This window comes from Prenolepis imparis, unplaced genomic scaffold (assembly GCF_030444845.1).
Source record: "Prenolepis imparis isolate NDT839.2.m4 unplaced genomic scaffold, iyPreImpa1.0 SCAF_7, whole genome shotgun sequence".
NCBI lineage: Eukaryota > Metazoa > Arthropoda > Insecta > Hymenoptera > Formicidae > Prenolepis > Prenolepis imparis.
Window position 1 is genome coordinate 2,067,254 of NW_028141165.1, and position 17,708 is coordinate 2,084,961.

At 44.0% G+C, this 17,708-nt stretch overlaps 2 protein-coding genes across 4 annotated transcripts in view; one reads left to right on the forward strand and one right to left on the reverse strand.

The window, feature by feature from the left end:
• LOC145938845 (hsp70-binding protein 1) overlaps nucleotides 1-17,708 on the forward strand; it is a 48,301-nt gene that overhangs the window by 25,240 nt on the left and 5,353 nt on the right. The window lies entirely within an intron of this gene.
• The window catches only part of Delta (neurogenic locus protein delta), a 57,635-nt gene continuing 51,452 nt past the window's right edge, over nucleotides 11,526-17,708 (reverse strand). For all 3 annotated transcript variants that reach the window (XM_083042650.1, XM_083042648.1, XM_083042649.1), the window contains one exon: nucleotides 11,526-17,062. In XM_083042650.1, coding sequence (XP_082898776.1) covers nucleotides 15,037-17,062 — 2,026 coding nt within the window. In that variant the 3' untranslated portion in view covers nucleotides 11,526-15,036. The remainder of the gene's footprint in view (nucleotides 17,063-17,708) is intronic.

Here is a 17,708-nt window from a genome sequence, read left to right on the forward strand (position 1 = left end):
TTAATAACTGCCCCCGACTCGCAAAACTCTACGAAACGAAGCGCGGGAGAGGTAAAGAGGAAAATCGACTTTCTTGCTCCTCTCCTTCCATCCCTCTCTCTATCTCTCTTCGCGTTCTCGGCGGATGAAGCACGAGAGAGGTCAGAAGGTAGCCAAGTACCACATCTCGTCTCGAGGCTGGTTTCTCGCTTCGGAAAAAGCGGCGAGAGGTCCCGGGAGCCGCGACCTCAGCGATTCCCAACGCGCGGGCGGCCAGAAAGAGAGAGAGAGAGAGAGAGAGAGAGAGAGAGAGATCACGCTAATTTATAGAAGTAATTCCGATAACGGCGGGATTAGCGGATGACGCGAATAAGAGTTGCGAGAGATCAATATTCAACGCACGTAGAAAGAGAGAAATTGCGAACTCTGTGCGCTACGTTAATCCACGTGTGTGTGTGCGCGATTACGTTTTATTGTGGATGCGGGATTGATAATGCGGGTAACTGTAAAAACAGATGAGACAGGGCGCCGCGGGAGAGATGATATCGCGAGGAAAGAGACACGAGGAAGTCGTCAGATGCGTATATTATGCACGCGCCGATTGAGACGAGGAGGACCTAGGCACTAACTCGCAATAACGAGAATTCGGAATTCTTTTAGAGATTGATGGCGTTAAGAGAGAGTGAAAGAACACAAGAGGGATCGCTTGTCTTTTTTTTAATTCCAACGACAATGTTTTAAAAATATCCCAGATAGAGAGAGCGAATTTCGGACAAGATTTTCGACCATAGATTTTTCATATATCTTGTTTTTTTTAATTGTTCCATATGCAGCAAATAAAATATTAATTTTTTATATTTACAGATTTTTGAAAATACGTAATAAAAAATCTACAAGATGAAATTAACATTTTACATTATATGTGTATGTATGTGTGTGTATACACATATACACCATTTCCTCGCATCTGGCACCTCGAGCCGGGGTCAAAAGGTAGCGAAGCGCCGGCGGGCCCGGTGCCTGGTTCTTAACCGCGGTCGTAAAAAGGCTCGCGGAGGCCTCGAGAGCCTGACCTCGCGGTGGTTTCCGATGCGCTATAAAGCCCCCGCTACCCTCTCGCGCTCCTTCTCTCTTCCACCCAACACAACGGGGGTACAGCGCGAGTCGTTAATGACTCTGCGCAATCTCCCCTCCGCCTAACGATAATCGATTACCGTGTTTGTTTCTTGTCGACAAGTGGACTGAACTATGATTTTCCGTAACGTCCGAGGCTAGCGAAGCGCGACCAGGCTACCGTGTGTACATCTAGACAGGAAAATGAGTTGTGTCGTGTAGAATCTGGAAACTTGTTACAAAACGGTTCTTTTTTTTTATGGTTTTGAAAATTTTCAGCTTTATCCAGCTCTCGCAATTAAATACTGAATTATAATTCTGCTATTATAAATATTAATATAAAATTGAAAAGCAAAGAGTTTATCATTCTCTTTTTCATATCCACAGGATTTGTGGTAGAGAAACGACAAAATTTCGATAAATTCTTGCAAATTCTTCAGACAAGGACATTCCCTGGCGCATTCGCGAAGGCACCATTAACGCGTTACAACGTACATATACATTCAGTGCTCGCAGAATGTAGGTAAAGCCGGCAGCGCGCGGCGATGGTAGACCGTTAAGACCCGATCATTTATAAACGTACGACAGCAGGAAAGGGGGAGTCGAAGGTGTGCGAAGCGAGGACGGGGGATACACGAGAAGGTGATGGTGGTGGTGGTGGTGAAGGAAGAGAGGTGATCCGAGAGCTGGTGTGCATACTTTTGCAGGAAGGTGCGCGAAGGAGTTCCAAATGTCAGCGGAGGAATCGACTCTCGCACAGAATCGCGGACCTGTTCTCTCTCGTGTGCGAGTGAACGTTACGGCCGCGTTATGCCACGATCGGGAGAGAAAGAGAGATAGAGATCTCTCTCTTTCTTTCTCTTTCCTTCACCCTCTCTCGGAAAATCCTACGAGCGACCACCTACGCGCGCACCGTTCGCCCATAATCATTTTCTAGGAATTACTGTTACGAGAGAGATCTCCCTCTCGCCTCCTAACGGACGAGCGATGGACCGCGAGAGAGAAATGTGATTAGAAGCGTATATAAAAGACGTGTATGTATATACACACAATACCTCCGGCGGATCGCATTTTTTATTTCTTGATGCGCCATCTCTTTGTCTTCCCCTTTTAATCTGATGAATACTTTGAATGATATATGTCGAATTAGGGTTGATCAGACAGTAATGCTCCAAATTCTTTGTCTCAGAAAGTATTTATTCAACAAGTTTGAAATCTACTCACAATATACGTGGATGTTTCCTTTACATATATTATTTTTTACACATAATCCTCATCAACTTGTACAGCCTTACGCCAGCACGATACAAGTGCCTGTACTGTTCATGTAGCCATGTCCTCACAAAAATCCAGCAAATATGTTGCTCCAGCATAAAAGTGTACATCCTCATACAAGTCTCAAAACTCGGAAAGTAATCGCCAAATTAGGTTGAACTGTGCTCCCCTATCCATCTTATAGTTCCGATCTCCATCTTTTTGGAGCCAAGATGCACGGGATGATTTAAAGATGAGGACAAGGCTAGGTAAATAGGCTAGTGAGAACATGGCTAGGTAAATAGGACAAGAATTGGCGCAAGTTGATGGAGATTATATGTGTAAAAAATAATAATAAATTAATATAAAAAAAATAATATATGTATAAAAGAAACATCCATTGTGAGTAAATTTCAAACCTGTGGAATATATCTGTATAATATTTATATTAATTTATCAGCAGTTCGATTAGGGTAATTCTCTCAGGTTTATCTCGAGTGGTGTAATTTTTTTTTCGGCAAATTAGCTACGCACACGAGTTGGAGTCGGAAAATCACGCCTCGCGTCCCCGAGATGTCCCGTTCGGACATCGAGGAGAATAATTCCGATGCGATGACTCGTCCGTAATTCGAGATCGACCCGGGTATCGTGGGACAGATCGAGTGTCGCACGGTGTCGTCGGGCGCGGATTTCCGTTTGTCGATCAAAAACGACACGCGGACAATCACAGCGGCGATCGGCCGCTTAAAAAGGTACCACGAGGTACCTACACGAGAGAGAGGCGATTTGCGCGAGCGACCGTCAACGATAATGGACCGGATCGTCCGTCGATTCGTACGTTACATCGTCTGCCACCTGCGTACGTGAACACATACACTCTGAGAAGAGAAAGAGAGGGAGAGAGAGAGATTGCCCGATTACTATAGTCGAATCGTGGGAATCGTCGGATTACATCCGCCCAATTAATTTTTTCGCCGGTACTGACCCTACGGTTTCGCATGGCGCTTCCGAACCGGGGGCGGAGAGGAGAGAGAGAGAAAGAGAGGCTGCTGCTGCTCCCGTTTTTTTTTACACGCGCTCGTTTAGCTCGCTACAAGCGGCAGATAATACCGGGATGCATCTCGTAACGCGATGCAGTTTCTTCCACACTAGGAGCGCCTCTGTGTGCGAGGTCTTACGTGTGTGTATGTATGTACTAGCCGACGATTAGGCGGAGGAAATCGCCGTTGCACGACTAATAAGACTATTCGCGGCTGTAGATGCGGCCCCTAAAAAGCGAAAGTTTAAATTCACGGTAATTCAGTGAATTTTTCATATTCCATGTTATTATATTGTCGAATCGAGTACGAAATTTTTTCCATCAAAAATTTACGATATTTTTTCATTGAATCATTTATTCATTTCGCATCTCTTATCAAGTGTGAATTAATAATAAGAAATCTCCATTTTTTTTAGAAATTGTGATTATATTATTACGATTTTAAAAAAATTATATTAATAATTTTTTATTTTATAAAACAACTTTATAGATTATATAATATGTAATATATATAATATATATATATTTATTTATATATATTTTATATATATTATTTATATATATTTCTGTCTAAAAAATATATATATATATTTTTTAGATAGAAATTTTTTTAATTTCTATATTTGCACGCAAAGTCAGATACTTTCTTATTTATTTGTTCTATCTTTCTTTTATGGAAGGGATAGGGTGTATACTCTCTCGAGGAAAAGAGATTGATGTTCCTTCTCGCACGAGTTGAAGAGAATGCAACGCGTGCACATTGCGCGCATGGTGAACAAGTGCGAAAAAGTAAGAGGCCACGAGCTCGCGCACACGCGTGTACATACATATACATTTGTCTCTCCTTTTCTCTCTCTCCTCCTCGATACTCTCTATATATCTTTCGGAGGACTTTCACTTGCCCTCCGCTGAGTTTACGAGCACGTAAAGTGCGAGGAGAAGAGGGAAGGTAGAGTGCATCCGAGCATCTTTCTCTCTTCTCTCCGCCTCCGCCACTTTATCTATAGATGAATGCATCGATGCAGCGACGTATTCAAACCTACGATGTCAAGCCTGAGTGTTATAAAGGAAATAAACCGCATAAAACAAATAATGAAAATGTTAAAGAAAAGTAGTTCCTTCAAAGTAAAATCTCTTAAGGTACCGCAGAATTATTTATAGAATCTCTATTGTATTAATTAATTTAACGAGATATGCAACATGTTGCAAGGATTTTTTGTAAATTAATCTTTCATAAAGCCGGGTGTGTGAAGTTAGCACCCCTATGTTATGCTATCATAGTTCTGTTAAGAGTTCTGAGTTATTTAGAACCATAGGAAGAGTTCTGGATAATTTTTAAAAATAGTTCCGGTCATTACGATAACGAAAATCAGTTTCAAAAAATAGGGGTGCCAACTTCACATTTTTTTTATACATCGAGTTCGAATAGTTTTGAGCAGAGTTTTAAGGTTCTTTTAAATAGTTATATAGTTCCTGATTATTTTTTGAAAGAGTTCTGCAATTTTTAGATAAAAAAAAGTACCTTCAACATCGAAGATATTTCTAAAATATCAAGTTCTCGTGAAAAACGTTAGAGTTCGTGATTTTCTAAATGTTTCGTAAAAGTGTATTAATTTTTAAAAATCAATCTCTTCGAAACTATAATAGATAGAGCCATGCGGTTTTCACGTTTTTTCTTGTCTTATCGAGTACGATTCAGAACTCTAACGTCTTTCTCCAGAACTTGATATTTTAAAAATATCTTCAATATTGAAAGTATGTTTTTTTATCTCTATAAAAATTGCAAAACTCTTTCAAAAAATAATCAGGAACTATGTAACTATTAAACAATTTAAATTTACTCACCTCACGGTTGCTCCTTTGTTGCCCGATGCCTCCACGGGCCTCCTCCTCGTACAAGTTTCGAAACACTTGCACTCGCGTTACTTTTTTTCGTTCGCGGCGACGCCCGGGTTTTAGCTATCACAATCTTCGACGCGTTTCGGTAAAACGCGAGACTCGCGAGAGTTTATTCGCGCGCGAATAAAACCGAAGCTCCATTTTCGCGTCGCCGCTTTCTCCAAGACCCACTTTTCGCAGGGGTTTATCGAACGAAGATGATCAAGAGAGCGACTTGGCCGCGACGCACTCAAGTCGCCCAAGGACGCAAGCGAGACGAATATTGAGCGAGATTCACGATCGACGAGATCAATTTCACGTGTGCGATCGCGATTACGATGTCGGTACGCGCGACGCGATCGGATTTATACGACAATTAACCGCCAAAGACGCTAATTAATACACTCGTCCTTTCGCGGCCCGGCAAGAAGCGCGCGACCGTTGATCACGAACGATGGAAAATACCACGAGAATGTAGCAGCACGTATCGAACGAAGATGGCGACTTCGCCGCGACGTACTGAAGTCGCCCGAGGATGCAAGCGAGACGAATATTGAGCGAGATTCACGGCCGACGAGAACAATCTCACGCGTGCGATCGCGATTACGATATTGGTACGTGCGACGCGATCGGAATTATACGATAATTAACCACCAAAGACGCTAATTGATACACTCGTCCTTTCGCGGACCGGCAAGAAGCGCGCGACCGAAGAAGAGAACTGGAGGTGGAGCTAGACTGGCACTGCCAGGTTCGGGACGCGCAACGATACGTCGCGCCGAGTCGTAGTGGTGGGGCATTGCAGAGGTCGCGACGTGCGAGCTCGGCGAATCACGTCGCGACTACATACCCCCACCACTACGACTGGTAGGGGCATGTAGTCGCGACGTGATTCGCCGAGCTCCCACGTCGCGACCCCTACAATGCCCCACCACTACGACTCGGCGCGACGTATCGTTGCGCGTTCCGAACCTGGCAGTGCCAGTCTAGCTCCACCTTCAGTGCTCTTCTTTGATTGTTCGTGATCAATGGTCGCGCGCTTCTTGCCGGTCCGCGAAAGGACGAGTGTATCAATTAGCGTCTTTGGTGGTTAATTGTCGTATAAATCCGATCGCGTCGCACGCGCGAGATTGATCTCGTCGGCCGTGAATCTCGCTCAATATTCGTCTCGCTTGCGTCCTTGGGCGACTTCAGTACGTCGCGGCGAAGTCGTTCTCTTGATCATCTTCGTTCGATAAGCCCCTGCGAAAAGTGGGTCTTGGAAAATGCGGCGATGCGAAAATGGAGCTTCGGTTTTATTCGCTCGCGAATAAGCTCTCGCGAGTCTCGCGTTTTACCGAAACGCGTCGAAGATTGTGATAGCTAAAACCCGGGCGTCGCCGCGAACGAAAAAAAAAAAACGCGAGTGCAAGTGTTTCGAAACTTCTACGAGGAGGCCCGGGGAGGCATCGGGCAACAAAGGAGCAACCGTGAGGTGAGTAAATTTAAATTGTTTAATAGTTACATAGTTCCTGATTAGTTTTTGAAAGAGTTTTGCAATTTTTATAGAGATAAAAAAACATACTTTCAATATTGAAGATACTTTTAAAATATCAAGTTCTGGACAAAGACGTTAGAGTTCTGAATCGTACTCGATAAGACAAGAAAAAACGTGAAAACCGAATGGCTCTATCTATTATAGTTTCGAAGAGATTGATTTTTAAAAATTAATACACTTTTACGAAACATTTAGAAAATCACGAACTCTAACGTTTTTCACGAGAACTTGATATTTTAGAAATATCTTCGATGTTGAAGGTACTTTTTTTTATCTAAAAATTGCAGAACTCTTTCAAAAAATAATCAGGAACTATAACTATTTAAAAGAACCTTAAAATTCTGCTCAAAACTATTCGAACTCGATGTGTAAAAAAATGTGAAGTTGGCACCCCTATTTTTTGAAACTGATTTTCGTTATCGTAATGACCGGAACTAATTCTAAAAATTATCAAGAACTCTTCCTATGGTTCTAAATAACTCAGAACTCTTAACAGAACTATGATAGCATAACATAGGGGTGCCAACTTCACACACCCCATAAAGCCGAAGATGTTAATATTTGAATTTAAATATAAATATAAAAACACATAATTTTTATTCTTGCAAATTTATACAAAGACACATACATACACACCTATATATTATATAATAAATATTATTAATTTTAATTATATACATATATGACAACGATAATTTGTTCCATATTTTAATTACTTTTCCTCGAAATATGGTCGGACAAATTTTCAAATAAACACTGACACCGAGACAAATCGAGATGTCGATTCGAAAAGAAAAAGGGATAAAAAACGCGATTATTTCATCGACGAAAACGAGTAATGTTCGGCGACGACAGCTTCGACCGTGTACGACACGAAGCAATTTTTCAGACCGCTGCTTCCAATCGGCGCCGAATTCTCTAACTATACGGTACGGAATAATGTTGGACACGGTTGCGGTTGACAGTGTGTTGGGTGGTCGATGGTCTCGTGGTCGTTGAAGCGCGACGAGGATCGCGCGAAGGGCCCGGTCGCGCCAACCCCTTATACATATCCCTGATCGATGGCGACAGTTTGCGACGGTTCGTCGGCTGTCCTCCTACCCGGTAATTCGGCGCTCTCGCCCCGTCGCTTTTATAAATTGGAAAAATATCACACGTCTCTCCGAGACACGACAAAGTCGAAATTAATATAAATACGCCTCTGCTTTTTATTTTCTTTTATTTCAGTCGCGATTCATTCTTAAGACAATTTGCATTTTCTTATCAATATTTTCCGAAGATAAATCTTGTCTTGGTATCAAACGAAAGGTCCGTACTCGTCTGGAGCAACAAGTCGAGCAGCGACCCCGTTATATATATATATATACATATAATAACGCTAATAATGTCGTGTGAAAAAAGGGAGAGAGGTCTCTTCAACTTCGACGAGAGTTGACGAAATCGTTACTCGCGCTCGCTCATAAATTATGCGAATTTCGCGAGGTAGATCGCGATTAAATCGCGGCCAAGTACCAGTCACCTCTTCTACCAGCGAGGGGGGAGAAGAAGGGGGACTCTTAGTGAGGACGAGATACAAAGTCGAGGGAATTGGACGGGTAAAGCGTCGTCGTCATCGAGGGACAGGACGAAGGTGTGTAGGAAAGTTATACAGGAGATGACGAGAAGCGAGAGGGAGACAGAGAGAAAGAGAAGGGGGGCGGGAGGGGGCAAACGAAGAATTCCATGGCAATCGTAATGGGTTTGCAGCAGCGGCAACGGCAGCTCAGCGGTAATACGTTGCTGCAGGTAATAACCATCGCGTATATAACGACACGATGAGTCGTGGGTAGCTCTCGGCCCTCATGAGGATCCCGAGGGGGGCAGGGGGCCGGAGGTCCCCCTCGATGGCTTTCACGAGGTTCCCCGGTTTCTGCCCGCGCCGATATATACGCGGTGTGCCAAATACACACAATCTCCTCTCCAAGTCTCATCATCGCTTTTAATCCTCTTAATAATGATATCGTGTTTCTAATCGTATATAGGAAAGATGGCAAATTGCTAATTTTTCTAATTGTAAGATAATTAAACAGATGACAAAGCCGATGCCTAATTCATTAGAGGTTTCTGAAGATGATAATGAATGATATCTGCTGGAATGTAGAATGATTTCGATCTGCCGACGATAGTGGATAATAATAATGAGGAATAATACATTTTGCACGCGTAATTTTGTGGTATTGCTTCATAAGGAATTACATAATTACAGTAAATGCTTTCACTTTCTCTATGAAACCACCGTACAGTACAGCAAAAAGAAAATGTATTAATATTTTCCATTTCTCTCATTGCAATATTTTTTTGTAATGGATAATTAATTTATGCATCATATAGCCAAAGGGCAAAGTGACAAATGTCAGCGTACCAGCGAGATGATGAGTTTTTTTCGATTGTATTCAATTTTATTTTAGATTGTGTAATTATAACTAATTGTTTTTTTTTTGTTCTGCGTCTCTGATTTGATTTTTTTAAATTATATTTTTGTTCTATTTTTATTTTTATTAAAAATTACATAGCGAAATTGTATAAAAAATTCACTAAAATTAATCTCTTTTTATTCATAAAAAATCTATTTTAAATCTTCGTCATTTTACATAATATTACAAGTCATTTTATCCGCATATGGAAACCAGATGACAAAATTGTCAGATGCTTAAAAAATTTAAATTGGAGAAGGAAATTTATATAATTTATTTGTCAATTTGTCGATATTTATAAATGACAGCCGAGACTTTAATTGATCGATAAATCGATAAAAATCATCTCCTACCCTTTTTCCCCCTAACAAATATAATTCCCCTTTTACGTAATTAATAATCATTATTTCGCATAATCATATTTCGAATTAAAATACGACTGAAATTGTCGACTTTATTCACCGGGGGACCGAAGCCGCTGACTGTGGGAAACACTGACAGCTCTTCTGTTACCGCAAAAGAGATAATTGCACGAGGTAATAACTGAGCAAATCCTTGCAAATGGGTTAGTCAGGTATAGTATACCCGCTTGCGTATACTCAGACTCTCGCACGCGCTTTGACATTCGCAATTAGCGAACGAGGCGACGATCGCGATCAGCGGCATAACAAACACACAGCGCGCCGCGTGTTTTTACATAAGAAAGAGGAGACCACGGGAGGAAAACCAACAGCCCGCGCTGTTAAGATTACAAGGGCGTGACAACCAGCTTTACCGCGTCGAGTTTCTCTTTCCCTCGCATAACGTGTATTCATCATCGCGTATTTCGCACGCTTTCAAACAATGGACATTATCTCTATGAAGCTAAGCGTTTTTTTCGGAATTTCGATAAAATTGATATCTTGTCTCATTTCTCTCGAAAAAAAGAGATCTCCTCGTTCGAATTTTGGCGATCAAACATGAAATAGGGAATCCTTGACGAGTGAAAGTTTTTAATTTCATCGGCTCACATTAAATTAGTAATTAAATTAAAATTTTTAATATTAATTTAATTTAAATTATATTTTATAATTATAATATTAATAACAAGGTTAAGAGTATTTTATTGACCAACACTGGCTGAAGCAATAATTCTTTTATTACGACGTTTCGACCCTAAATTGGGTCCTCTTCAGGCTATTCTTTAATGTAACGTGGTAAACCCTATACGCACATGATGTTATGTTAGAATGTGAGTTAAAATTGACAGAATCATAGTCAGTATCAAACTCACAGTAGTTTGATACTGACTATGATTCTGTCAATTTTAACTCACATTCTAACATAACATCATGTGCGTATAGGGTTTACCACGTTACATTAAAGAATAGCCTGAAGAGGACCCAATTTAGGGTCGAAACGTCGTAATAAAAGAATTATTGCTTCAGCCAGTGTTGGTCAATAAAATACTCTTAACCTTGTTTTTAAAATTCGACTGGCAATCACATCTTACATTTTGTTATAATATTAATATTGTAATATGAATTATAATATTAATATTAAAAAAGTATGAATTTTTTCGCCCAATTCCGCGAAGAAAAGCCTCCTTGTCATAAATAATTTATTTATATTTTCCGAGATTCTGTGAATTATATATTATATATAACGTCACATCACGAGCTTCAGGATCAAGAGCTTCATCGACCTCGCATCTCGAAGAGATGACGCGCCTCCTCGAATCCGGTATGTGCGAACGGTTCTCGCGTAGTTATATAAAGTCGTAACCGGCTTATCGTACCGCGCTATCTCGAGCTGTTCCGCGACGATGAGACTTCCTTCTCGCGACCGGACTTTTTCCCTCGAGCTTCCCACAAACTTTCGCGAGCGCAAGCGTTCCATGGTCATATCGCACCGGTGCGGCCTATTTGTCCTGATGATGATGATGACGACGAGTACGGAAATAGCGATGAAAACGCATTCGGTGAATGGTGTCTCAGTATCCCGGGAAATCCGCACATTTCACGAACGTCTGTCATCTTAAATAACAAAAGCTTATTCCAGATTCGGATCGCTCTCTTAGCGTTGCTTCGATTAAGAAAATAAAATACTTTCAAGATACACTATATCGAAGAAAATTTATTTTTAATTTTATCGAGCGAAAAATATTAGAAAAGAAGCGTAAATCTTTCTCAAAATTTTTTATATATATATATATTATTAATCTATATCTCGAATATACTATTTATATGATTAAATAGGTTTCTCGGATGATTGAGGGGGAGAAAAGACGACACTGAATTCATTTTTTAATGTATCATTATTAATCGTCCTGTCGTTTGCGTGACATCGTTATATTGACAATTCATCTATATTTACACGTTTCACATAATAATATTAATAATATTAATAATAATCGCAATTGTATACTTCTACTACAAATATACAGATGTGCTGCGTGTGTGTCTGTGTATGTATACGCTGTGTTATATCTTCTTGTTTTATACAAAAAACGAAGGGGAAGGGGGGTAGAAGTACGCGCCTATGGGACAAGTCTTCACAATCTTCGTCGATATGCCTCGTCGCGAACGAAAGGCCACTATTCAAAGGAATACGGAAAAGGGGGAGGAAGAAGTTCGATATTTTTCTCGCAGAGATACGTATATCGCTGATAGGAATAAAAAATAATATGGAAAAAACTAACGCGAAACGCGGTGAATGCTGACAAGATGAGGAGGGAGGATGGAAGAAGAAAAAGTCAAGGAAGAAAATAGATGAAGGGGGGGATGACATCGCGGAGGGGAGAATAATGGAGACCGTTCAACAATAGAGCGAGACGTATCGAATCGTCCGAAGAAGTTGTAAGTACAAAAAAATGACAACAGCTCTCTTTTATTACACAAAATCGCAATTCGTTAATAACATAATCTCGCACTTATACGCACGCGCTTCTCATTAATCCGGAATCTGTACGCGCATGACGGCAATAAGGTGGGAGGGTGGGAGGAGGGGAAGATTGGAAGGTGAAAGCCAAACGGATGACGTATACGTCCTTTTATTTATTAATTTTTTTTCTTGCACGTCCGCGCGCGAACGAGACCCGAAAATAAGCCTGACTTAGTCGATACTTGCATTTCATTTATTTAATTATCATTATCTCGTAACAGGAACATCATCGAATCTTTGTTCGCTACAACTCTCTCTCTCTCTCTCACTCGCTCTCACTCTTTTTTTATCGTACATCGCACACACGCGTTTCTAACGCGTTAATATCGTCATCGCCGATTATCGTCGACGCGTTTAATCGCCGCTTATTTATTCATTTTTTTGTTTACGCCGTGTAAAATCGCAATCAGCAGTCATAAATAAATTAATTATCATCATCTCAACCGTGCGACTAACAACACGCAAAATACAATCGTCACCTATTCTATCGCGCGTTCGCGCGCGAAGTCAGCGAGCCGTGTCGCCGAAATAAGCGCGGCCGACGTGAAAACATTTTTACGAAAGCCGAATCGTGATGTTCAGGGGGGGGGGGGGAGATAATTTTTTCTTTCCCTTCTCGCGTGAAAACTGATATAAGGTCGATTTCTCGCGAATGCGTCCGTCCCGATCGCTAGGGGGAGACGGGCGAATTCGCGAAACCTTAATTAACTTCGAGATCTCAGTTCGTCCGATTCTTCATTTCATACCTTCCAGAAGTATATTAGTCGGAAGGTGACGCAATACTCAACGGTGGAGAATTCGAGAGATGAAAAGGATATCCGTGAAAATTACGACACGTCCTATTTCTAAAGAGATCCTAATTTTTCAGACGCCCAATTCTCGAGACGAGTCTCCTCTCGACAAAGTATTTGCATCCTCCGGGAAAGAATGGGTCGCAACCGAGATCAAAGACGTGGGTGAGAGAGAAAAAAAAAAGGATCGGTCGATCCGATGTTCCTTCGCGCGACGATAGTCAAGAACCTTCCCTCGCCCCCCTTCGGTTTCCTTTCAAATCGCCCCTCGCTGATTTCGGCGCTGAATCGCTTTGAAACGAACCGCACCGTCGACGACGACGTCGGGTCTCTATTTCTCTCACTGTGTTCATTTTTTACGTATATATATTTTTATTTATTTATATATATATATATATCTATATTTGCATAATTTATACACACGTCTATTCTCGTTTTGTGTCCGCTCAGTCGTACGTAGCGCGAATATTTTCATCGAATGTCGTGTCTGTATGAGAATGGCCGGAGGATACTTTGTGTAATAAACAGATTATGTTTCTTGAGGAAAATGCGCGCGATTTCTTCGGAATTTCTTTTTTTTGCCAGAAACGATGGACGAACCATCTGTCTCTTCCTCATCCGTTCATGCGTAAAAAAAATTCGACAAAAATATACCGAAGAGAAGACGCGGGCTTTCTCCTCCGTAGAGTTTTGATATTATTTTGATGTTTCGTTTTCTCTTTTGCTGTAAAATTCGTCGCGCATCTATTGGAAGAAGTTGCGAAATGACCCGTCGATCGGCATGATTGAAGTGACAATTTCCGGATTTAAGGATCGTCTTTCGTCCAAAAGTTGAAGGAAATCGTGAAAAACAGATGTTCGGAGAGATCGAGTTACTCGACACTTCGGGGTTGTCGTCGAAATCGAGAAACCCAAAGAGTCGAGCAAACGTTTCCTTTTTCACGTAATTCGTCTTTTCTCGTCAATTCTCGCCAATTTTTCGTCGACCTCGTCGTTGTCCTAAACTCCGGAAACTTACTTTACTTCACGCCGGACTACGGTCCTCTATATACAAGAAAAAGGAATGCAACTGGTAGTATGTATAAAAAAAAAGAAAAAATAAATAGCAAACATTGATGCAAAATATTAATCTCGAAGAGACGACATTGTTCGAAGATGCTGATCCGTCAGTTGAACTCTCTCGTTCGCAACTACGTATACACACGAACAACACAAATGCACATGCTCTCTCTTTCGCACACAGACACATACACTTTATTTTCTCACCTCACTCAATCTCGCACGCACACGTAAGATCGCTCACTGTCGCACACTCTCGCTCTGATCGGCAGCTGAGAGCAGCTCGGTCACGCAATTTTGAAAAAAAAAGAAAAAGAAAAGGAAAGAAAAACTAATACCGGGAACAATGACAATGCGATACGCGCGCGAGTTGTAATAATATTAATAATAATAATAATAATAATTAATAGCAATCGCGGAAATACAATATAAGTAAATAACAATAATAATAAATTAGTTCTGTACAGAGTTTCGCGTTCGAGCACGATATAATATTAATACCTAAGAAATCGGGTCGGCGGCCATCGAGGGAACCGGCCGACCCCCACAGCATCGCGTTAATTCCTTTTCGTCTCTCTCCATCGTCGCTCTGTCTCTCTCTCTTTCTCTCGATCGAATGTCTTTGTCGCCAGTCTATCGTCCTTTTTGTCCCGGCGCAGTAACGGGACGAAACACACTACTCGTCACCGGCGGCGCTGATCACGGATGCACGACGTACTTTTCGCTCGCAAAGGAGAATTGTGATCAAAAATTTAAAAAGAAGAAAAAAGATAGAAAAAAGATAGAAAAAGATAGAAAAAGAAAGAAAAACAAACGTTCACAGGCATCCGCGAGACGAAGGCGTCGCGGCGGCGCCGTCCGAGAAAATCGAACGGGAAATCGAACAGGATGGTCCGGTCAATTCACTGGCACTGGCTCTATAAATCCATCTCGCACTCACTCTTCCACCCTCTTCCTCTCTATCACTCTAAATGGAGTCTACTATATATGTCCGACATCCGGAGGACACTACTACACCTCTGTCGCGAGCGTTGCCGCCAACGCGGCGTCGTGCCTGTAATGATCGTCTATCACATACACTCCGCAACTGCTATTGTCCGTGACACCACTACTACCACCACTGACGCCGCCGCCGCTTCCCGGTGGACTGCTACCACCAGCGACGATGGTGATGGTATCCGATATCGTCATCGGCCTCTTCAAAAGCGCGGCCTCCGCGGTGCTGTAACAGCTATCTGTCGTGTTACCGGCAGCAGCGGCGAATACGGACGACCTCTTGGCGCTCTCTAGGACCCCGATGCCGAGGCCCAGGCCCAGGCCAAGACAGTCCTTCTCCTTCTGATAGAGGTGGGCGGACGCCCGATGGGCGGCTGCCTCGGTGTTCAACTGCTTCATCGTCCTCGTCGTTCGGCCGTCCTGCAGCACTGGCTCCGGCTTGTAGCCCGAGCACGAGCTGTCGAGCGTCACGTCGGTCTGAAACGACGAGTCCAAATCATCCTGTCGCGCCGCCGACGCGACGTTGTTCACGCTCTTGCTCGCTGTCCAGGTGTTTTTGATCATGTGTGCGTCGCCTGTGCCCAGGGCGCAGACGCTAGCGCTGCCTGTGCCCATCAGACCGCTACCGGCACCGCCGAGAAGACCTCCGACGCTGCCGAGACCGCTGCCGCCCCCGAGGCCACCACCGCCGCCTCCACCACCGACACCGATGGTGCTGGCGCTACGTTTGCTCATACTACTGTGCACCGCGTTTCTCTCGTTTTGTAGTCTGGCTTCTTCATCGGCCTTTGCCTGTTCCCGCTTCTGTCGTCTCTTCATGCACATCACGGTGACCGCGGCAAACAACACGAAGGCCGGCACAACCGTGGAGACGGTCGCGATTATCACCACGTGTTCCGTAGACAGACCGACTTCCCTGGAGGCAACGTGCTTGGACAGATTGCCGGGCCAGTGTCTCGAGGACGGCTCTTCCGGTGGCGCCTTTGCCAGCTCGGCGTTCAAGATCGTGGATGCTGATGGTAGAGCGGCCGGTATGGCGCCGGCTTCCTCGCCGCAGGTATCACCGTGCCAGCCGTTCGGGCATTCGCATAGGAAACCGTTGACGCGGTTCCGGCACGTACCGCCGTTTCGACACGGCGCGCTCCGACACTCGTCAACGTCCACGCTGCAGTCTTTGCCGGTGAAGCCGGGTTTACATATGCACCGATAATCGTTGATCCCGGAGATACACCTGCCACCGTTCGCGCACGGCTTTGCCAGGCAGTAGTCCACCTTATCCTGGCAGAGCCGGCCGACGTAACCCGGCACGCACTGGCAGCGGAAGCTGTTCACTTGGTCCACGCAAGTGCCGCCGTTCAGACACGGATCGCCCTGACAGTCGTCCACGTTGATCTCGCAGCGCTCGCCAGTGAAGCCGGCCTGGCAGGTACACCGATAACCATTGATATAGTCCGTGCAGGTGCCGTTGTTCACGCAGGGATTCGGCTTGCAGTCATCCACTTCCAACTCGCAGTCGGCGCCGTTGTAACCGGGCGGGCAATGGCACACGTAGCCGCGTACAGAGTCATCCTCGCAGGTGGCACCGTGTCGACAGGGCGAGTCCCGGCAGGATTTCGTCGTCGTCTCGCAGTGTCGACCGCGCCAACCGGGTGGACAGGTGCAACGGTAGCTTCGATGATGTTGCTTGGAAGATGACTCGGTCCCGTTGACGTAGCCACCGTTTACGGACGAATCCTGCATCGAGCAGGTACCGCCGTTCAGGCAGGGCTTCGAGTTACAATCGAAGAGCGGCGTCTGGCACTCGTTGCCGGTGAAACCTGACGGGCACGAGCAGGTGTACAGGCCCTGGCCGGTGTTGAAGCAGGTGCCGCCGTTCAGGCACGGCTTATGATTCGTGCAATAGTTGAGGTCCTGGTTGCAGAACAACCCGCCCCAACCCTCGTCGCACGCGCACTCCCAGGGCTTTTGGCAGCTACCGTGAAGGCAGCCCGGGTATCGGACGCACTGATTGCACTGCGGACCCTTCCAGCCGTTGTGACATCTGCAACAGAACGCGACAGGACGTGGCTCCTTAGTAATGCTCGGATGCTTACGCAGAGGGAATGAGAAATAAATCAAAAAGCTGACGCGCGTATCATATCTATCTACAATCGGAGGGGTGAATGGATGACGGAGGTATGTCACGTTTCCGCGAATAGGCCGAATCATCCTCTCACGAAGATAAATCTTTCTTCTCCTAACTGTACATAACATCGAGCCTGTCCGGGATAGGGATTTACTGAAGTTGTCGCGCGAATGGATGATGATCCATGGCGTTGGTATTATTGAATTGGGTTAGACTATTAGCCATGTCACGTTGTTGTGACGGAGGTTCGTGAAGTTGAATCTCCGTACTTCAATACTTCAGAGAGTTCCTACTTCTCTCTCTCCACATTTCCTATCCTCTGTCGGTCACGAGGAGAGAGTTTCACGATGATGGACGGAAAGCAGTCACGGGCAAACGAAGAAGAGGGTCGACGAAATCCCGGTGCACGAGGAAGACTCTCGCGGGGGAGGGAAGGAGGCGCGAAGCAGGAGGACAGAGGTCGGCGACGAGCGCGAACGTGTACGATACACACACGACAAGAAGACAAGCGGGGACAGGACGACGGGAGAGACTTCTCGACACCGAAGAAAGAAAAGATTCG